Source organism: Pempheris klunzingeri, chromosome 11 (assembly GCF_042242105.1).
Source record: "Pempheris klunzingeri isolate RE-2024b chromosome 11, fPemKlu1.hap1, whole genome shotgun sequence".
Classification (NCBI taxonomy): Eukaryota; Metazoa; Chordata; class Actinopteri; order Acropomatiformes; family Pempheridae; genus Pempheris; species Pempheris klunzingeri.
Window position 1 is genome coordinate 16414271 of NC_092022.1, and position 23486 is coordinate 16437756.

General features: G+C 42.0%; 2 protein-coding genes across 2 annotated transcripts; both read right to left on the reverse strand.

The window, feature by feature from the left end:
* Positions 1 to 217: 217 nt before the first annotated feature.
* On the reverse strand, positions 218 to 3478 carry LOC139210085 (rhodopsin-like). The gene is made up of 5 exons (XM_070840050.1): positions 3118 to 3478; positions 2714 to 2882; positions 2352 to 2517; positions 844 to 1083; positions 218 to 346 (listed from the first exon to the last, which is right to left on the reverse strand). The coding sequence occupies exons 1-5, from the start codon at positions 3476 to 3478 to the stop codon at positions 218 to 220; spliced, it is 1065 nt and encodes a 354-aa protein (XP_070696151.1).
* Positions 3479 to 4263: 785 nt separating this feature from the next.
* ift122 (intraflagellar transport 122 homolog (Chlamydomonas)) lies at positions 4264 to 23422 on the reverse strand. Its single transcript, XM_070840052.1, has 29 exons — positions 23325 to 23422; positions 22465 to 22531; positions 22287 to 22371; positions 22122 to 22200; positions 21952 to 22028; positions 21765 to 21831; positions 21530 to 21676; positions 20606 to 20681; positions 19553 to 19744; positions 18997 to 19135; positions 18408 to 18610; positions 17285 to 17422; positions 16878 to 17042; positions 16441 to 16638; positions 16028 to 16168; positions 15599 to 15652; positions 14976 to 15137; positions 13985 to 14151; positions 12617 to 12788; positions 11232 to 11334; positions 9352 to 9492; positions 9147 to 9244; positions 7945 to 8045; positions 6618 to 6783; positions 6368 to 6485; positions 6150 to 6278; positions 5454 to 5530; positions 5163 to 5327; positions 4264 to 4988 (listed from the first exon to the last, which is right to left on the reverse strand). Exons 1-29 carry the CDS (start codon positions 23366 to 23368, stop codon positions 4902 to 4904), a joined length of 3558 nt encoding a protein of 1185 aa, XP_070696153.1. The 5' UTR covers positions 23369 to 23422; the 3' UTR covers positions 4264 to 4901.
* Between the last annotated feature and the right edge of the window lie 64 nt (positions 23423 to 23486).

Genomic DNA, 23486 nt, shown 5'->3' on the forward strand with positions numbered 1-23486 from the left:
GCTGAACACTTTCCATGATTAAATGGATTGAAAATACACATGCTGGCTCTTGAGTATGTCAGGCTCACCAAAGGTGCGGCTGTGCCACTGCAGTGAAGACACATAGAGAGGTAAGTCAAGAGGATTGGCCAATAGAACACAGTGCTGCTTGGCGGTGGTGGGTCCCTAGGTGTGCAGGGACAGATGGGACACTGATGGGGGAAGGAGGGGGTACAGGTCAAGCGGGGGCCACCTGGCTGGAGGAGACAGATGAAGTCTGAGTTTTGGATACAGCAGCGGCTGCGGCCTCATCGTCTTCAAACGGATTTTTTCCACAGCACACCATGGTGATCATGCAGTTTCTGAACTGGAGGCCAAAAAGAAGATGAACATCAGAATCACAGTGATGATACACTTTTACACAATTTCAGTGGCGGAAGAAGTCTTCAAGTCCTTTACTCACAATGAACTAAGTATGACTTAGCCTGTTCTTACAATACGAAGAGCAAAAGTAGCTAAAGTGTAAAATCAGAAAAATGTAAGATGAGGTAAGCCTTTAATGATCCCCAGAGGAGAAATTTAGGTGTAGCAGCAATACAGCAACAGAAATAAATACAGATAGATAGAGAGATTTAAAAGATTTAAAAAAGTAAAAATAGAAACTATACAAGAGTAATTAATGTCAAAAGTACAGGGCAAAATGAACTGCAGTAATTGCAATAAAAAGTACTATAATTGCCTCTAAAAGCAGGTAAAATGGAAAGATAAAGTAGTTTAAAATAGCAATACTCAAGTAATTGTACTGTAGTACAGTACAACTGCTACCACTGCTTATACAATATTTCACCAATTTGCGGCACATACCTGTCTGTTTAGCAGAATGTAGATGACTGGGTTATACAGAGCGGCACTCTTGGCGAAGAAGGCCGGAGCCGTCATGAATACTGGTCCGAACTCAGTTCCCTGATTGGCAAAGATGTACCAAGCCACGCTGGCGTAGGGCACCCAGCACACCAGGAAGGAGATCACCATCACAATAACCATACGTGTCACCTCTTTCTCCGCTCTCTGGGTGGTTTCAGACTCCTGCTGCTGGGCCGCAGCCTGAGCACAGACAGATGCAGGTTATTAACATATTAAAGGACTAATCTGTGATCCAAATGCAAACAACAGGGCCAGCCCGTCACCACTATTGTAAAACACAGGATTAGACCAGAAAATTGACTTACAGGTGTGTTATTTAATGGTCTAACACTGGTTTTCTTACATCTGTAATGGTTTCAAACATTACATAACATTTTCTCATTGTTTTCACATTGTCATTTGTTACCTTATTATCAGTAGTGGAAGAAGTATTCACATCCTTTACTCATGTAAATGTACTAAAACCACACTGTAAAAATATTCAGATATGAGTAAAAGTGCTTTGAAAATGCTACTTGAATCAAAGTATGTAAGTATAATCAGGAAAATGTAATAAATGTATTAAAATACAGAAAATTGGGCCCTGTGACTGTTACTATTACATATTATATGGTTATAGTATTATTCCTCATGCATTCATGTAAAAGTAGGATTGTTCTCTACTACTTTACATAGGTCTGCAACTAATGATTATTTTCATTATGAATCAATCTGCTGATTATTTTGTCTATTGATTGTTTGGGTTAAAAACATTATGAAAATACAGAGACTTGCCATCTGGATGACCAAGAACCCAAAGCGACAGACTAGATAAAAAAAAAAATTTAAAGAAAAAAAAGAAAAAAGAAGCAAATCTTCAAATTCGTGAAGTATGATCCGTGAAATGTTTTCACGTGAAAAATAACTGAAATTACTATCAAACTAGTTATTTTGTTTGTCAATTGATCATTAATTGACTTATTGTTTCAGCTGTACTTAATCAATAACAAAACAATTCTATAAGCCTATAAATCTGAAAAAAAAGGACAGTACTTGATTGAATATACTTAATTACTTTCCACCACTACTTTTTAGTTTAAAAGTGTCAAATATAGCTGCTTTAATGAAGAATTTAAGCATTATTTTTTAACTATTCATGACTGCTAATAAATTATCAATGTTGTTATATTATTATTAATGAGGGCATCAGGCTGACACTGAGAAGGCAGACTGCCCTCCAGCTGGAGGACCTGGGTATAAGCTGCCGTGTTGGCAGTGATCTGCCCTCCCGAAGTGTCCTTGAGCCATAAATCCCTCTCATCTCCAGAGACTCTGCCCTGTGATGCCACTAACCTCCCCTGTGGAGGGGAGAAAGGTAAAAAGAAGAAAAAAGAGGCGTTTCTCCCCAAGGAGAAACAAGGTATCACATCCTTATTATTATATATTGCATCTGGCAGTGGTGTTCTTACCGCTCGCACAGTGCAGAGCAGGCGACTGTAGCAGAAGAAGATGATGAAGAGGGGGATAGAGAAATGGAGGACAAACATATAGATGACGAATGAGGTGTTGTTGATCTCAGGCTTGGGAGTGTAGTAGTCAATCCCACAGGAACACTGCATTCCTTCTGGGATGTACCTGCAATCACACATATAATAATAATCTAAGAATTTCCATCATCACCATCACAAACTGTTCTTGGTGTCTTTGCCTGAATGTGATGCAAGTAAATAAAGATAATCTCCAAGGTGCTTCAGTATGCAGGTGATCTGTATAATATTTGTGTGGTCTTAAAGCCTGGCAAGCAGAGTCTAGACACTGAAACAGTCAGTACCGGGACCATCCGAACAGAGGGGGGGTAGCACAGGTCAGGGCCATGATCCATGTGAATGCCAGCCCGGCGATGGCATGTTTCTCCCCAAAGCGGAAGTTGGTCATTGGCTTACAGACCACGATGTAACGCTCAATGGCCAAAACCACCAGAGACCAGAGAGCAATCTCTCCTAAGACATAAAATAAAGCAGGTGCAAATTTAAATACAGCAATTACTTGATATTAAACACCACACACGCTTTTAAATACATGTTATTTTAGATTTTAACACATTTTCTCAATTACAAGTGAGCTATACAAGTGGACAACATTCACAAAGGACAACATTCATATTCATGAAAATCTAAATGAAAGCATGTCACACAAGGTAAATTAATTAACGATGTCACAGCCCCCATCTCTTACCTCCTAAGGTGGCGAAGAATCCTTCAATGTTGCAGCCGGTGACCCCTAAGGAGAAGTATCCATGCAGGGCCGTGTAGAGGGTGACTGTGAAGCCCCCAATGATCATGAAGAGGTCGGCCACCGCCAGGTTGAGCAGGACGTAGTTCAGAGGTGTCCTCAGCTTTTTGTGCTTGACGGTGACATAGAGGGTGAGGAAGTTGATGGGGAAAGAAGTGATGATGAGGAACAGCATGTACGCAGCCAAGAGAGAGTATTTCCAGGGCTCGGCCAAGTAGTACTGAGGGTAGTCAAATGGGCTCCGAACCAACCCGGTCTTGTTAGACATGGGGACATAAAAGTTGGGTCCTTCTGTGCCATTCATGGCTGCAGTCGGTGGTGTTTTTTTTTTTTTTCTCCCTGTGAGACTTTGACACTAGATAAAACAGTCTGTGCCTCTTCTCAGATTAAAATACCGTGAGAGAGTCTTGTCGTGCAGCCGTAGTGCTAATGGGGGAGAAAAAGAGTGGCCGGAGGGATAGATCTTGTGGAGGTGAGATGTGCTCTGCAGATCCCTGAAGTTGCGCAGCACCTTTTAACAGGCCAGTCGGATTAAGGACGCGCATGGAGCAAAGTGTTAGCAGAGATGGAATTAAGAAACTCAAGCTCAGTCTCCCTCTCTCTCACATCTACACACACACACACACACACACACATAAAGCATTACAGAGAGAAATCTCCAGAAATAGCTATGCAGTATGTTAAGCATTTTCAAGGTGAGAGGTTACAGCCACGACTATCCAAACCCCATCATTACTGTCATGCGCATCAATGCATCATTAGACTGAGATGAGAGTAGGAGGGAAGGCGAAGACGGAGCCAGCCTATCTGTGATTTAAACCGTTCAGAGTGGACAAACTACAAATGAAATTTCTTGAGCAATGCAACTTATTTGCATCCATGAAAGCCTAATCCTTAACCACTGCATAATGCAGAGCTCAACTCACAGCCTCAAGTGTAATCAGAGTCAGTGAGGCATAGCGCTCATAGCATGCACTCACACTCCAGTTCTCTCATTCACAGAGACAAATCCCAAAGTTCAATCTGCAAGAGCAAGACGTTAATATTGCTAAAGTTGTCTTTGTAACATCATCAAAAAACCCACTGTAATAAAAAATACCAAAATATTTTATTGACAAGGCTTGTTTTTCCTTTGTAACAATATAAAAAATACATTCTCATGACGAAACAACAGATGACATGTCCCATACTGTGACAGTACAACTTCAGTTCAATGTGGAATGCACTTGTTGGCGGATGTATCTGGTCTTTGTGAATAATTACAATCTCTACATAACAAATAGATGTTCTCTTTTAGGTTAAAATAGTGCTGTTTGAAAATAAATTTGTTATTATAGTGATATTTTTTTTACACTATACACCCATGTTCCCTTTAAAGTGGTGATGTAATCAGTGATAGGCCAAAGTAATCTGATCCTAATAATCCAAATGGGTTGATTGGCTGATGGTGCACTTTGCTTACACTCAATAATGACCAACACACAAACATTGCAGGTATTACCTCAGTCACATCATGCAGAGGAGGAGGGACTGCTCTTGGGAAGGAGGTCGACGAATAACATGTAACACACACAACTGGCATAAACATATGTCTATGTATTTTACAATGACAACTATATTACAATGCAACAGAATGATGAAATGTCAGAAAATCCAAAGGACAAAAAGATAAGCTTGAGGGTACAAAAACTGAATAGTTTAAAATAGCTGCTCCAGTTTTAAGTAGATCAGTTTGGTTCATCGATGGGTCTGCGACAGTAAGGACAGCAGTTGTGCTGAAGCACCAGGAGCTCATAATCCTCACTGTGAAACATCTAAGAGCAAATATAGAGACAGAAACATTAGAGCTGCTCAGAATAAACAGATCTGAAAAGAAATGTTATCTGTAACAGACAAGAAAAATGTCAGGAAAAAAAAACCCATCTGAAAGAGCGACAGGTAAACTTTGTGGTTGACACCAGGTTATGTGTGTCTTATAAATGCTGTACCTTGAAGCAGGTGGGGCACATGGTGATGCTCACATCAGGCAGCAGGGAGCGGAAGTATTCCCATTTGAGCGGCCTGGGCCAGCGTTTGATCAGGACATCCCTCCTGCTCATTGAGCGCAGCACCAAGCGACTCACCTTGACGGGGACGAAGTTCGAGCCCCCCTGCTGTTGGGACACACACACACACAAACACATCCAAATTCTATTATGGACCCCGTCCTTTCACCCTCTCCAGCTGGTTTGCCCAGTTGGTGGAATATTAATCACCTAATCTCCTCTGTCCTTTCTTACCTCAAAGCTCATTTTGGCCGTGAATGGATCTTCCTCTGCATCATCCAAGCCATCATCCATCCTCAAAGCCTGCAGCTCTGATTGGTGTTAATTAAGAACAAATAGCTCAAGCGATGCACAAGTTGCAGCATCACATTTTACTTGTTGTGCGTGTTTTCTGTAATTATACATTCTCAAAACAGGAAAAGCCTTAAAACTATGCCTCAGAGACTATTCTAAAAGTGACAGTGTTCAAAATGCCAATCAGTCGTGCCTGTCAGTCACATCGTGGCTCTGGAGGAACAGAGCAGACCTCAATGCCCTTGAGTGTCTGCTGGCTAATGCAGGTTAATCCCTGCACTAGGGCTGTGGCTACGGCTCTCGGAGGGTTAGTGTCATTAAGATGAGACAGGAGAGCTTCGCTAACCCTATTAGCTCAAGAGCTAAGATGACTTAGCTCTGACAGCTTAGCCACCAGCACAGAATCGAGGCCAACGTAGACTAAACAGCTTCTTAGAACTGTCACAAGGCGGAGGGGAGTCACGTGCTTCATTTCAAAGAGATGTGCAGTATGTTAGGTCAGGGATGCAGACTCTCTGGACCAAGAGTGAGAGGAGTTAATAATTCATACAAAGCATGTGAATCATCTGTGACTGTGAATCTGTGCATGTGTATGTATTTATGGGCAGTTACATAACGCAGATGACCAAAGGATACCGCCATTGTCCATATCGTGCCAGCGTGCATCCCTCTGATCCGTCTGCGGAACTTCTAGGTCAATCAGAGACACAGCCTCTTCATCACTGATGCCCTGCTCCAGGTAGAACTGCACCAGAGGCAACACCTCTGTACACAAGGAGACACGCTACATTAAAAACACAAGTGGAGTCCTTTATGTGCAAATACTGCACTCAGTGTGTTTGTGCGTCACTGACCGTACGATGAAGCCGAGTAGATGAAAGGCTGTCTACAGTTGATGCACACGCTCCCCTGGTTGTTCAGCAGGGGGTTGTTGGTGGAGCAGCGGTAGCACATCATGCCCTCAATCAGGTCCTGTGGGAAACACGTGGAAGTTTAACTGATACACTGGGCAGAGAAAACTGCTCTAATACTCAGAGAGTATTTATGGACAATATTTCAGAACAAATTCAATACACCAGCATGTAATCCAACTTTAAAACACACCTCGCTGTCGTGGAACGGTTTAGAGCGAATGGTGAGGCTGCCCAGTTCTATGGACTCCTGGAAACGGGAGGGAATGTGCAGCTCCTGGAGCTTCTCGTAAGAATACCTGGCAAGTTTGTATGCACCCAGCTTTCGACTCTGCTTGGCCAAAGCATACAAGGTGTTACTAATAATCAGGTCAAGGAAAACTAGTGTAGGAAGAATAGCTGGTGGCTTAAATAGTTTTAGAGCTATTGATTTCCAGATGTTTTATTCAAAATTAGTTGTTTTTATGTGGAACAGTATACACCTGTGTGCATTTATAAATAGGCATAATGGTATATTTCCTCATCTCTCTTAATGAGCAGAACAACTGCCATGTGCTGAGCCTGCAACATTGGCTTAATGCTTTGGAATTAATACCTTGGTGAGGTTGTTTGTAGGCGTGTGTGTGTATGCTTAAACGGGTCTGTGTGCCTGTTTTTGTGTTTGAGTTGAGGAAATTGTCATTATTTGTATTTTTGTGGAGACAGATTGTGAAGTGAGCAGCTCTGAGAATGGCAATGACAGGTCAATGAGTTGCAGCTGTAACAAATTTATGCTGGCACTCCTCCATCACCTAAAACTTACCACCACTCCTCTCCTTTCCACTCCACTCAGCTACTCTCCAGCTCCTCCCACACACCCAGTTCTGTTCCACGGCTGGGACTGTTGACAAATGCCTGTCCTCCTATTGTGTAACTTGTTTAGTGCAGCTTTTCTGTGACATTGTGTTTAATTGTTCAACCCAAGTCCGACTCAGCCAGCTAAGTCTATAAATCTAAGTTCAAAGTTTTTGGAACACCTCCGTTTGGCCACAGAGGAGCCCAGCTGCTCAGCCTGATTTCCTCCTCAAAGGTTGGGCTTTCCTTCCTCATACTCTGCCTCCACTGTGTGCGGCTACATGGATTTGTCTGTGTGACTGTGGGTGGCTTTGTGTGTATTTTTCCAAATTAAAGCACATTGTTTAGTGTGTTTATGTATGCACACGTATGCACAAAGTTCAGCAATCAAAGCATTTGTTTAGATTACGGGAATCATCCCCTCCTCCCCATCATCACGCCTTTTTTTTTTCTTTCTCTCAGCAACAGCATGGTTTCCGCCATGGCGCCAACTCTTCCGTTTTCTCTCACTTCTATCTCTTTTCCACCACTTTATCATCACCGTCTCTGCCAGTTTTGATTTCAGATTGGCATGTTTGTTCTTGAGAGTTTCCCAGGGAGAAAAAAGCCCCACAATACCTTATTCTAAAGATATTTGCTTGATGTCTTAAGTTATGTGAGGTCTACTTTCTCAAAGGAAAGGATACACTTTAGAAATGCCTGGTGGTATATCCTTGGTGAGGTTGTTTAGGAGGAACCTGCAGATGTTGAAGAGCGTCTCTGGCATGTGGGAACTGAAGGGCTCATCCTGAAGATAAGAACAGTTGAAAAATGAGAGATGGAAGCTGAACGGATCATAGAATGAGACAAATCTCATTTTTTACATACTTTAAAAGCTCCTTCCCTCCTACTCCCCTTCTTAATTTTTTCATCTTTCCACCAGGTCTTAAAGCAGGCTAACCCTTATCAGTGCCTCATCCCACCTTCAGAAGAATTTCCTAAAGCAATCACTAACAGCACCTTATCCCAAAAGTTGATAGTTCAAATCTATAGTGCCTGTCCAGGAGAGTTAAAATGAGATATAGAGGTTTCCTGCTCTGGTCTGGATCACCGCGATGCCTCACTGTTGCAGGGGTGTGACCACAGCCGAGCATAAAGCTGAAACAACAAACTGAGGACACTGACACAGGCCAGGTCACCCATATAGTGCTCATAACCAGGAATTGCTTGTTTGTAAGTAGGTTAGGGCTGAGGGCTTGTAGAGGACAACTGATTAGGCAGTTATCATGATCAATCAAGCAGCTGGTTACCACGGTGAAAGGGGTCAGAGAGGTCTCAGGAGCGAACCGTTTTGTCTGCTGCATAAAGGGCAAATCTATCACTCTGAGCAGTTAACATGTAGTACGTCCACCTGTCGGTCAACTTTGAAGAAAAACAGTTGGAAAAAAGTCCAATAAGGGTGATTCCTGAGTAGTACCAGCTGATTAAATTCAACGTCAGTGGTCTCTACCTGAACACCCTCACTTCTCTTTTGTTTCGTTTTACCTGACAACCTCTGTGCATATCTTAACTTCTCCTTTACCCTGAGTCTCTTTTTTGGATTGACATTATCTTGCAGAGCCAGACCTCCTTCTTGTCAAACTCACAGCAGTCGGAAGAAATTTGAGAACAAAAATTGATTAGAAAGTGGGCAGAGAGGCAGAGAGGCTGTCAGTACACTTCAAGTGAAAAGAACCTATATTAGGAACATAAATGTGTTTGTAGCCAAACAGAAATATGACCACATAGGAGGTACTGTTTCAATCTGACAGCCAATCATATGGCTGCATCGTGATTTCTAAGGCCCCCACCCACCTTTGTCTGGTCTGGCTATGAAAGATTAGGGTTGACAACAGTAGCATGGTCTCACCGTGTAGCGCTGAATGGAGCGATAAACATGGTAGAGCTCAGCAAGATGCTGGAAACGCTCAAATTTCTTCAGCATTTCAGCCCTCTGGTCTTCGCTTTCTGATTCAGTCACAGACACAACAAAAGGTTTAGTAAGGATCAATAAATGCATCAAGCTTTACAGTAAAATAATAATGCTGCTTTCCGGTGCAAGAGAAGAGTCCCACCTCTAGCGATGTCCAGACACTGCATAGACAGCATCCAGTAATAGTACCCTGCATCATTGAACCTGTTCTCCACCACTGCATTGTGGGTAAGCTGCTCCAGGACTTTCACAGCTTTGTTCTGTTGGCCCGCCTTGTGAAATGCTAAAGAGTGAAAGAAAGAAAATGGTGATGGATAGATTTTCAGTAAATGCCCTTGAAACACTGTCTAGTCTTTCAATCCAGGACACCTTATTTCTTTATTTAGTTATTTATTTATTTATAGGGTGACATCTGTGGTGCGAAGTTGACATTGTTGTGGTGTTTTTTCACTTGATTTCTCAGAAATTATTTTAAAATCAAACACTAGGAAAGTGTTATGACAAGTTTTTTTTGTCTCTTATAATGAAGCTATTATTCCATTTGAATAGGTAGTGCTCTTTGTTTTGACTGTTCAGCAATGGTGTCCTATTTGGCAAACGATTTTAACCGGACAGAGCTACCAGACGCTGTTAAGAACAACACAGCTTTCATGAATTGACTCTGAAATATCTATTACATTACATCAGTGACAGAAAGTACAAAGACAGTCCTTTGTGTTTATGAAGATCTGATAGAAAGTTGGAATGTTATGCCTGATGCATGTTCAATTAATGTATTGTGCCTAAATGCAAAGATCAACTTGTACTTAATGGACACGAGACAAAGTGTTCCTAATTTTTAACAACTAACATCCGTCTTTTCCAAACAAGGAGATTGCTCCAGAATATCAAGCACTAAAGCATGTTGACGTTAAAGCCCTAATAAAGCTGAGCTGCATGCTCCATGTTCCTATCAGAGGGTAATTAGAAGCAGCTTTGGGGAGTCGACCCAACCAGTGACCCTGCCCCTGCAACCACAGCAGGGGTCAGAACATATTAGTGGCAAATATTTATCAGTCTACCTAACTGGATAAAAACCACATTCAGCTGCTGTTGGTTAATGTTAGGAAGGAGCACACACCCCTTTCCTCTCACAGAAAAACAAAACATGAGCCTGTTTTTCATTTACAGAGGTGAATTACCTTTATCAATCAATTAGAAACTGTAAGAGTGATCCAGTTTTGCCAGGATTTTAATGAATGAAACTAACAAATATGGCAACTGTTAGAGTATATCTTCAAACTAAAGACAGGGGATGGTGAAAATACTGTAGACCCACTAGAAACTCCTGATGGACCCCTGGAGGTCCAGAACCAAATTTTGGAACAACTGAGCTTCACTTGAAGCTTGAATATCCCCAACCAATTCAGCCTAGTGTTTACAATTTCTCAGGCTGTAGCACAGTGTACAGCACAGTGCCAGCACAGTGGACAGGCGACAAACCACTCTTAGACTCAATTGCAATCACTAGTAACACAATACTGAGTCACCGCCGGACTAAAATACACACAATCAGCAAAATGCATGACCATAGGCAAGCTCCAATACAATCAGGCCTGTTCAGTCGTGTATCCCATGTCGAGACAGGCAGAGGAGGATTATGTAGAGGAGGAAATATGCCTGCTGAGATCATAATTATAAATCTATGAGCTGATTATAACTATGGTTACAGTTGGTAATCATCATCAGAGCCGCTTGTAGTACTGGTGATTAGAGGCATGCATGCATGTCATTCAGTTAACAGGCAGCCCAGCTCTGTTCTGCTCTGCTCCAGCAAAGAGGATCATGTTTTACAGTGGATACAAAGAATCTTAAGGAAGTAGTGAAAAAATGTCTGCGTCCAGAGCTGGCCAGGCTTTATCACTTCCATATGCAAACACTAGCTGTGGCTGTAGACTTTAATGTTCATTGAGATAATTCTGGTGCAACCTGTACAAACATACTCAAAGTGAAGCTGTAGCCCTGGTGGTGATGCAAACTCACCTTTTTGTGCCTCTTCAAAGCGGTCGTTCTCAGCCAGCCACTGGGCATAAGGCACATAAACGCCATTTTTGAACTGGTGGTGCTTCTCCACCAGCGAGAAGGCCTGAGAGAGAGAGATGTAATACAGTATATGTGACAAGTTGATGAGGATGTAGTCCCACAGATTGTAACATGGTATAGAAAAGAGCATCAGACTGCCCTGGGTAATCAACTGATTCAGTACATACGAGTTGCCAAGCATTATTCAGAGAAACACACATTACTTCCTGTCAAAACATTGCTACATTTTAATTACTTGAGAACAAAGAAAAGTGTATGAGCTAAGTTGATTTCACACTCAATTAGAACTACAACTGCAGCTCCTACACTGTTTGAATGACAGGATATAAAGAGCTGTTGTAGTGCCCTGTGGGCACATATTTGCCTGTCATTGTGACTGATTAATCTAAATGTCCTGTAGCAAAACCTGAGCCAAGAAACACACACCAGTCATACAGTAAAGGAGAGAAAGGGAGTATGTGTGTGTCCCCAGCCTGTGAGTCGAAAGTCATTTAAAGAAATACTTGGTTTTAGAACAGAGGGTGCAGTGAATAGCATCCATATGGCCCATGCTGTAACTCTAGTCTGTGCTCTGTCCCGTCTTGGTGTCCACCTCCCCCAGTGAAGCACATAAAGCTTAATAGTTCTCTCAACCTCTGCCTCCCCCATTCTGCTCATTCTTTTTTCCTCTCTGAGGATCAAATAAATATCCAGGAAGACTTCTTCAGACACTATAGCAGAACCATGTGATCATGATTTCATGTTCTGTTTTTGGCTCTTCTGTTTCAGCATGCAAATCACAAATGTGCATCTCAGTAACGCCTTTAACTCGATTAAAGACTGCAGATGGATTAAAGAAATGCAATATTTTCTTCTTGTCTGAGCACCATGATCCACCCTGATGGAGGAATTTGATTGGAAGCAGCGCAGAGCTTTAAGCTGATACTCTTTCAGTGCAGTAGAGTGTTTTGTGCTTCTCACTCTCTAATCATCGTGTGGGCATGGATTCAGAGAAATCCAAAGCTGGATGATAAGCTCTGGAGTGTGTGCATGCTTTAAGTTTGCCAGTGTATAAGGAAATTAGGCAGGATGTATTGTCTTATTGTTTTCATTCAGCTGTGGTTACTTTAACAAATACAATTTACTTTTCTAGAGATCCTTGCAAAAATTGAACAAGCTGTGAACATGAAATGGTTTATGATATGGGTTTCTGAGTACCTCAGCAGTTTTTCTAGCACAGTCCTATGTGGCTCACATTATATTTATGTGATTGTCTCAGTACACTCTATATATAAGCCATGATGAGTGAAGCAGGTGTGCTTCCCGTGAATATAAGTGTGTCAGACCTCTTCCCAGTGCCGGGTATCCACATGCAGCTGCACAAGAGCCTGCAAGTCTCCCATCTTGGAATAAGTCTCTGAGGCAAAGCCATGGTGCTTCAGCCTCTTGAAGTAGAGTGCACACTTTGCCAGCGGTTCGCGTTCAGCCTTGTCCAACTTGCGAGCGATGTCAATCAGCCTGGATAGGAGAGGAGGGGAACAAGCACAATCCTTTATATGAGGGTTTGTTGTATCAAACTATGCTTATGATCCCAAAATGAATATGAACCAGTCAGGGCCACTAACTGAATTCAGATTCAGGTTAAAGAGCCCCGTCTCTGCTCAGCTGCAGTGTTTGTTGTGCTGACCCACTGGTAGCACCACAGGAGGCTTACAGCATGTCGACAATAGGTCAGATGGAGTCAGTGGGGAGTTCTGATATGACCACCAGACACCGCCTTATCACTTTGCCTGGTTTTCAACTACACGCACTCACACCCCACACTCCTATTATGCATGTATGAGTGAAAGCTAATGGAAAGGTTATCATTCCCTATTTCCTTTAGTAGCAATCATAGCTTTTACTCTGTCAGAGACATATTTAGTGACCTATTTAGAATTTCTTTAAATGACATTTAATCTTTCTCTCCCATTGAAAAATCCACAAAAAATATGAATATGCAACTAATTTTCATTTCAAAACTTGAACTACTGGGCACAAGCTGTGTCCCACGTCACTGAATTTAACCCTGACGTTCCGGGTTTGAATCTACATCAGGGTTTAAATCTGACTCTGTTTTGCCCTCTCTCTGAGCCAAGCTTAGTTCACTCTCCAATTTGAAATAAAAACTGAATTATTGTCATTCCACTGATGTTAGCATATTCAATTAATGTCTAAAAAACTTGACAGTCAAAGTGAGAGAGTTCCACCACTGACAGTAAAATTAACATATTTCAGATTGAGAGTGTGAACATTTCTACGCATATTAACTTGACATTACTGTCCTTTGCCAAGTTATGAGCTAGGAAATGTGCATATTTACTATATTCAAAGAAGTATTTTGGTTAACATGGATGGACATAGGGCAGCACGATGGTGCGGTGGTTAGCACATGCAGGTTAGGTTAAACATTGACTCTAAAATTGTTCATAGGTGTGAGTGTGAGCATGAGTGGTTGTCTGTCTCTATGTGTCAGTCCTGTGATTGACTGACGATCAGTCCAGGGTGTACCCTGCCTCTCACCCAATGTCAGCTGGGATTGGATAGATGGATGGATGGATGGATAGACATAGATTTGAGAAAACTATTCACACAAATCTTAAAAGATGGTTCTGAAAAGGTTAAACATCTCAGAAGACTATTGTGGAGGGTTTCAGACAGTGACTGACACCTACATGTCTGCCCAGCCGTGTTCGCCTATAATGTCTATGGCTTTGAGATGTTCTCCTGCTGACAGGTACATCTCTGCTGCTGCCCTGGGCTCCTTGCTGCTCTTAGCCCAGTCTGCCTGCTTGGACATCAGGATCCGAGAGCTCTTAGGGTCTGTGGCTCCAACAAACTCCTGCAGAAAAGACACACAGTTACAAACTTACTAACATACCAATGGTGATTTTTCAACTAGAATGCTAATACTAATCTGGAAGGAGAACAAGAGAAGTCAAGTTCAGACAGCCAGAACCATGCAGGTCGAGACCGAGACAGGGAAAAGAGAGTCACACAAACAGCAGGCAGCTCGAAGGCCTTTCCCTCCGGTGTCCATCCTACCTAAAACAAACAGCCTGTGGGACCAGATGGCGACACAGCCACATAAATATACAGCAGTCACATCAAACACACATAGAATCTGATACACACACACACACAAATATACATGAACGAGTCATGGCTGTGTCATCTGCTCCAGCAATGTGCATGTAACGCTGATGATCAAAGTGTCCCCCCACATGTAAACATAATAAAGCATGAATTTGCCTCAACTCCCAATGACCTCCTCATCAAAGTATTCATGTAAAAGCAGACGCTTGCCTTCTTTCTCTCCATTTGTGCTCCATTTCCAAGTGTAACTACGTGTGTAAGTTACCCTTGTGTTGTATAGGGGTATGTGTGTAAAAGCACGGTGCATGGATGTGTATGTGTATGTGTGTACTGATCAGATGATATATGTGGAGATTCCAATGATATATGAGGAGATGAAAGACAGACGGTAAAGGGGGGCCGTTTGAACACAGTGCAGGGCCCCAACTTGGCATAAGTGCACATGATGAAGAAAAACATATGTTCTACACCCCTAAAACATGCGGTGCTTTCGGGTCGTTCTGTCCGTATTGATACAAAGGTATGCTGTACATGCATATGTGTGTTTTTGTCAATCAATGGCTTTATCACCTTGGCGTACTCAAACATGCGCAGGTCAGTGTACATGCTCAGAGCTCTGGATTCGTGGCCAGTACGTTTGTAGAGCTTGGCTGCCTCGTGGAATTTCCCTTGGTAGGCATAGACGTCTGCCAGGAACAACTCATTGTCGTTCTCACCCCGCTTCTTCCTCTCCTGCAAATCAGTCAACAAATACACGAGCATGTGTGCAGAGATAAATACTCACATGCATGTACACACAATCACACACAACGCGAGTCAAACAACACAGTGGATACTAAAAATGATGGGCTTGGTGGATGCAACCAGTCTCACTTTTGAACTCACACTAAACTCTCAGCCCATAATGAAATTAGAAAATAAATACTACTTCTAAAAAATACAATGGACACTTACAGAAATGTCCCCTTATTAAAGGGGACATTTCTGACAGACTCATATATGCATATTGTCAACATGTCCAATGCAAAACGTATGATGACCATAATAACTGTGATTGGCCCAGTCTCACAAAAGCCTTGTCTAACTTTGATGTCAGCTCTGGTCTGAGCAGAAATCGCCAAACAGAAAATGTGAACTTGACTTCACACAGTATTGAAGGATTGTCTTTCCCTCTTTGAAGAGCAGGTTATTACCTCAATGCTATTGATGAGCTCCAGGTAACGCAGGTCTCTTATTCTTATGAAGGCCTGAAAATGGGAGAAGACGAGAAAAACTTTAGAGGATGGCCTCATAGAACCTAACCTGACAGGCCAGATGGTTTATTATACAGAACATACTTGCATGATTCTTCATTCATCTTGCAAATCCAGCTCAGCTCAGCTAACTCAGAACCTGATGTTTTGTGTTTTCTTTTGAAAAAAAAAATCCTGCCTCAAAGATTTTATTTGAACATTGCGTGTGTTTCTCTTTGGCTGCCTGAGTAATGTACATGCTGTAAATTGGTGGTGAGTGTTTGCAGATGACAAAAAGCCTAAAGGTAAGGCTAAGGTACACACAAGGTGCCATTGCCACATTTGGAGGAGTTGTTGCTATTTATACATTTTTGTGTATGTCGGACTGGCCTTTTTGGCAGTATCAAAGTCAAGTCCCTCCAGGGCTTCTGTGGCTAAGTCCCTCCAGTCACTGTCTGTCACGCCTAGACAGGCGATCTGGTAGGCCTCCTTAAACATCTTCCTTTCCAGGTACTGGTACATGGGTGCTGACTGGGCAGAGCAACAACAAAGCATTCCAAACTTTACATTGTGAAAACAGCAGCAAAGTAATCAATAAATAAGAAAGGGACCACCAACATAATTATGTCCTCTCATACTTGTGTAATAAACTAATACAAAAGCAGTCCATATATGCATTTGTTGTCATTATCGTATCATAATTGTTAACATAAACTGACCACTGGCAATGGTGTCATTCATTTTTACATTAAGACATGGAACAGTGCATTGAGACTAATATTGGCTGACAGCATGGGACGCACCTGAGGTACCTCCACAGCAGACATGGAATAGACGTGGAGACAGAAGATCTTTGAGCCATTGTAGCCAACCATAAAGCCTTGCATCTTCTGCTGGTGTACAGGAAAATTGCTAGCCTTGATGTTAAGGTAGCCGTTGCCAGAGAAGCACAGCATGTCCTCACACTGGGTGTTCCAGGCCACGCTGTTAGCATTAGGCTCCTACAGGGACAGCAGAAGAGAGGGGGCAGGTAAAAGAGGGTAGCGGGAAAATAAGGTCTAGAGGTGACAGTGGAACACAGACCAGGTGGGAGCACATGAGCAAAATATGTGCCTGTGCCTGATGCAAATAATTGCACATACATGCATGTTTCTGTTTAATGCCATCCCACTGCACCTCTGAAATGTATTTCAAAATCTGCCAAGTTATTCCCCTCTGCTGTGCCCTTAACCCTCCTGACCTGAAAAAGCAGTTCTTTACTGTTGATGTCATAGACCAGGAGAGTGTTGTGATCATCCACCACAGCCAGTTTATTGCGGGAGGCGCTCATGTCCAGGCAGCGCACTGACGTGGACAGCTTCAGCAGCGTGATGGGAAACGGGTTGTCAACGAATATCTTCAGGATCTACATCAGAAAAACAATGACCATCGGAGTCAAATCAGAACAGAATGCCACTGTGAATGCTAGTTAGATCCAGTTGCATGAGTGGATGCTGTGATTTGCATCTCGTCACTCTCATTTTCTTCAGGAAGAAAGCGGCTTCTTTTATGTTGAAATTCTTGGACTACTGGCGTATAAGCATGAGCCGTATAAGTGCCAGTTCTAAGGTTACTTACTGTGGACATGTATTTTCTCAAAATACTCACAGCTCCATTCTTTAACCCTACTAATAGGCCCTCTCTGCCTGGTGGACCACCAATCACTTTGATGTAGCGAATTAGAGACTCCATCACCCATTCTTTTTCCCTGACACTGTTGAAGGCCATGCACTGGAGCCTCTTCTCCTGCATAAGAACACAGTGGGAATGGTGAGATCACAATTACATATAACAAGTGAAACACAGACTGGCTCTGTATGACCAAATAATCCTGTTTTTATTATTTCACAGTCAGTTAATCTCATCATCTACGTTATTTAAACATACTCATAACTGTCTAACAAATCTTAGCACATTGTTCTTTTAAACATTGCAAAGTGCGGCTCAACGTCAGAAAGCAACGCTATAAAGATAAACAATGATTTGATTTGGCACAGATATACACAGCCCATATGAGCACAGCCCATTTATATGGTCAAAAAGCTGTCTGAGGCATGAAACACGAGCATGCCTGTTAGAGAGAGCTCTGAAGCACCTCTGTCACACACAGACAGATTTAAAAGAAAATAACCTCTGTGTTATGGCTGCTCCTCCTCCCTACCAGCCTCTGTCAAACACATAGAGACAAGAAGCAGAAAGGAACCCCGAGGGACACCCACTGGTTCAACAGACTGTGGTCCTTCCCCTTCATTCAACTGTCTTGCTTTATGCAGTTTGAAAAGGGTTGAGAGAGGGAGAGAGACAGAGCCTGCAGAGCATATGCACAGCTGGAGCCTTTTGCAAACTAGGCAGAAACATCTGGGAAACCAGCAATTCCATGATATTATCATTTTTCTCTGGGCTGTTTGGGCTAGTATTGAATGGTTAAACACTGATTCACTCTGCTTCCATCATGTTAATAGTGTTCAAATGTCTCTACAGCCTCTCGCGCAATCTGTCAAGTGTGCATTAGTGTAATTTACAAAGAACAAGAGTGTCAGTGCAGGTCAGAAGAATTACATCTGAGACGCATCTAGAGTAAAACTGTTTGCCTCATTATGTGAGAGAGGACCTAAAATACAAACAGGCTCTGGAAGAAGCAAGCAAGAATTTTTATGTTAACAAATTTAAAAGAGTGTTTTGGATGCTTTGTTTTTATAAGCATTACACTGCACAATCTATTTCCACTGACCTGACACAGGATGATATGCTGGGAGCAGACCACCAGCAAGTTGCATTCAAATTTCCTGCAAATTTTCTCCTTAATGCGGTAGTGCATGTCTGAGGAGTCATCTGAATAGAGCTCATAGATGAGGATCTTCTCAGGCAGCTGGATAGCAAGACGGTTTCTGTAGATGGCAATCTTCTTCACCAGCTCACGACACTTGATCCTCACTAGGGAAACAAAGAAATCAAGGGAGAGTGGAATTATTGGGAGGGTGTCGCAAGTTTAATTTTCTTTGTCAATGTATCCTGCTGAATAGGTCTGCTCAGGGTTGACTGCTGCCCACGCTGCTCTTCATCTCCTTTATAAAAACAAAGCCTTTTACACAAAGTTTGAATAGCAGACTGTCTACCCTTACAAAATAGTAACTGGATGACTGTTGATGACAACAGAAAAATAATCTATTCATTTAAATTTATTGTCACTGTTGAAACTTCAGTTCAGAAAATACTGACTCTATACCCTTAATCAAGCCACTAACTGTGATGCCTCAAGACACATCCAACCTATAATTTGGAGTGGCATCTCTATAAGTCCTGCTAAAGCAAACATGTACCTTTTTGTTCAGTGATGAGGTGCTGGACAATGACATCAGTCATGCTGTCTCTATAAGCATAGCGATCCTTGTAGAGGCCATGAACTGTACTGAAGATAAGTTGGTAGCACGCGATGGTCCCATCCTGGCAGCCCAGCACCTAGATAAGAGATAACAATGTAACTGTACATCCTATTAACACCTCTAAGAAAAGACTGTGAGAGTGGGAAAATGTTCCTGTTGTTAGAGCATCTACACAGTAGAACTGAGAGAAACTGCCAGCAACCAATTCTCTCTTGTATGCCTCATCACTTTCAGTTAAATATGGTGAAAGTAAAAGCTGTTAAGGTGTTACTGTAATATAAAATGACTTGTGTGTCTGTGTTTCTAAAGAGGCACTGTGATATCAAATCGAGACAATGTATCAAATGCAGACTGGCACTCTGAATCTCATGTCTGAACGTCACCAGTGTCTTGCATTACTTTTTCCTATGTCTTCCCTCACTCCGACACACATGATTATTTAAGGGTAGGGATACATTCTCTAGACATATGGATTCACAAGCTGTGGACCCACCACATAGTTGGAGTCAGGCTTAACCCGGCACGTCCACACCCAGGCATTCTGCTCTCCAATGGTGCCCAGCCGCACACCGTCTTTAGTGTAGAGGGAGGCCTGTTTATCAGAGCCGCCCATGACTATATACTCGCCCTTGGAGAAGTAACTGACGCAACAAGGGTCATAGGTGAGAGTCCTGTCTTTTCCAATCTGAGAGAGACAAAGAGAGAAGTGGACATTAAACCAAGAGTACAGCAAGTATTTCTCATATTTATTGCCCAGGGACCTGGGTCAACACTTCCCACTGTCTGGACTGAAACACATCAAAGTCTGTAGTATATTCAACCATCCCTTTGAGTGTTTGATGAAAAGACAGACAAAAAAGAAAGTGTTTCTCTGGTTTAAATAGCCTCTATTGTATTAGTGTTCAGAGTCCATTTGTACGGCATCATATCCGTTCCCCAACTCTGTGCATCTGTTTCTCCTCACTGTGGAAAAAGCTGTCTGACAGTCCATAGTTATTTTCTTTCACTGTGAACAATTCCTGGTGTTGTAATCAAAACAGAATGTTCAATTAAATAAGTAAATAGAGCGATGACAATATATGAGCCTAAGGCATAACGGCAGAGTAATGAACAGCGCATATTTGTCTATAATTATGGTAGTGCCCCCCGGGAATTTAGGAGGAAGAAGGGACATTGAGTATAGCAGGATCACGTCCAATGTACTGTTATGGTTTCAATAGACCCTGACAGTCTGATTACAACAGGAAACATGGTAAAGTCATTCTAATAGCATATATTTTGGACCAATAGCCAGACTCAAGTATGATTTTTATTTCTATAGCAAGTAATAGCACATAACACAGTTAGCTGATAGTGATTCAAAGTGCTATAAGTCTTCTGGTACTGCCATCCAAGCTAATGAGGCTGCCTATATTTGGTAATATGAATGCCCCTTTAAACAGTTGTAGGTGACATAGGAGAAGTAAACTGCCAAGTCAGCATGTTGTTTGTTTTTAAGCATATATGTAATTTGGGATTTTTGGTTATGTAGATGTGTGATACTCACCTGTTTTCCACTGAGCTGATAGAAGGACAGCTTCTGACCCCAGTCTGCCACAGCCAGAATGTCATTGTGCTCATCTCTGTGAAATTACAACAAAAATGACTTTAGGCTTAAGTACTCCTGTCAACATACGGTACTGACAGGGCTTTGCCTGTTTAGGTAATTATGACAGTGTTAATAAAAGCAGAGAGGCCACCCTTCAACTAGAGGACATATGGTCGAGCCTTTTCCTCTGACAATGGAAATCAATGGAAAACTTTTAGCTTTACAATGTTTTGGTTCAGCCAATTTCAAATGCATGGCAAGATAGAATACTATATTTATCTTAATTATTGTCATGTACAGTGAACCCATGTATCTCTATCCATCTAATTTCTTGCGCTCAACAATTCACCCCGTCAAATCGCCCACGGGCAAGACACTAAAACACTAGCAGCTCAAGAGAAGCTATTCCCTGCCTGAACTCATGCTCTGACCTCCCTGTGATGGCCTATCATACATCACAAAGTAAACCAATAATAATATATCTGGTGCATCTTATCATTGTCTCTCATCACTGGCCTCTTTACCCTTCCTCCTGAAAATTTTCATCCTCCTGATTGTCTGTTCCTCTCAAATAACCTGTTCTGTAACCCTGTGCTGAGGCTACAGCTGAGCTCCTGGATTTGGCTGTAGGGGGCATCAAAGAGCCGAGACAGCTGCTCAAAGGCATCATAATCCGCTCCATCACAGATGCAGTTCCACCATTCGCTGGATGACCACTGCCACCTGCTGGCCCCACACAAGCTATTTACTTAAAGTGCAATGTACTCTCATACACACATCAAAACTTAAAACCATGGTAACATGTATGGACATGTGGAAGAGTAAATAATAAAAATCTATTTTGTCTACAATATTATGCTGCAATAATGAAGAAAGACTAACTTTGAGGGGTTCCAGGCTATGGACCAGATAGGAGAGGAGGAGCCTCCTGGACGCTCTATCTTCACTTTCTCCTCTCCATTCTTGTTCCGGATGCTCACCACTCCATTCATCATGCCAAGGGCAAGGTACTGGCCATCGTTTGTCCACCTTGAATCAAATGAAACCTTTCAACATAAATGTGTCACATTAAAGCGTACCAGTGTTGCAGGCAGTTATAACTACAGACTTCACTTACCCACAACATGTTATTTTGCTGCTCACTTTATGTTTGTTTACAGATTTCTGCTCCGGGGACCACAGACCTAAAAATGTAAAAGGTAAGTAAAATGTCCAGCACCCCATGGGAGCATCCTCTCTTTTTAAACATATTTATAGGTTTATAATATATTATGTACAAGATTTAAAGTCCAGTATAGACTCACCAAAGTCACCAGAAGAGCAGGAGGCAAGTTGGTGAGTGACAGGGTTGTAGGCAACACACTGGATCGAGTCATTGTGACTACAGATAAACAGATGAAAAAAAAATGAGGAGGGAGTATGCACAGCAGAAGGTGCATTAATATTAATGTAATGAGAAAAAAATGACACTCACGTATATTTTAAAATACCCTCCAGTTTAGACGTCCAGATGATGATGCTTTTGTCTGCAGACCCTGAGGCAAATCTTTTACCTGCAGAAGAATGTAGTAATTGGTAAGATAACGATGATGACTGAAAAAAGACAATACAGTGTACGAACAGAAAGTCAACTGAGTACCATCTTTAGCATAGGCCACACAGTAGACTATGTCTTTGTGTCCTTTCAAAGGCTGGACAATAGAACCATCTGCTGTGTCATAAACCTGCAACAAAAACGAAATTCATTGAATGTAATGATAATGCATGTATTTTTTGATGCGTGCCTAGAAGAGCCAAAGAAAACTGGAAAGCCTTACAAGGACACGAAGCCCTGCAGCAATGATGAGCTGGCTGCCATCTGGCTTGAAGGCAAGATCATAAACACTGCAAAAGAGAATGATAGTGAATCAGTGATACAATTAATCAAGTAGTCGATAAAAACAGCTATTTTCATTTCATCCATCCATTTTGAAAGTCATTTATGAGAGAGATGCCAAACATTCAAGGGCTCAAGCGTCTCATTATTCTATTCTATTCATCATTCTATTTTCTGCTTTTCACGTTTTCTTTTATAACTGGAAATGTCAGAATTACAAAACAAAATCCCATCACAATGTTCACTTACTTGATTGATTTTCCCAGAGCTTTCAGCCAAAAAGCTCAAAGTTGAAGGCTGAAAGCTCTGCAGAAGACAACCAAGTCAGAGGACCTTCATCACTGCAAACAATATTAGGATTGTAATAAAGTTTCGACTGTCGATTTATAAATCTGTCACCTTGGATCGGTAGGGGTACAGACACAGTTAGCTTGGTAGCTTCTTAAATCAACATTTCCCAACAAGCAGTGACGTGCAGCAGCAGCCAAGAACTGGCCGTTAACAACAGCTAGCTTAACATTAACATTAGTTCCGACCTAATGTGCTACAAAAGAAAGGTGACATGCTTCTCTGTTGATAAGAAAACTATTTTGCATGACATCTTACATACAAAAAGTATACCCCAGCTTCACTATCTCTCAGTCATTTTTGTACAATTATCGATATGCTGTAGGGCTAATGCTAGCTAAAGTAGCTGGCTAACACTAGTTTACATAGCAACCGCCGTTGCTAACCACCTAGCGTTACATCCCAGCACAGGGCCTAGCCTGGCAGCGTAAACGCAAACATTCAGACTCTCACCATTGTTCACGAATTGTTTCTTTCCATGCTAGAAGAGCTCTCATTTCCAGTTCTTAAAGGCAAATATGACCGGTTGTGTTTTTTTTTTATCAACAGGTTGTTACTCTTTCGGTCGGTTTTTCATACTAAGCTCCGTTTTCATGATTCGTTCTTACTGCGCAG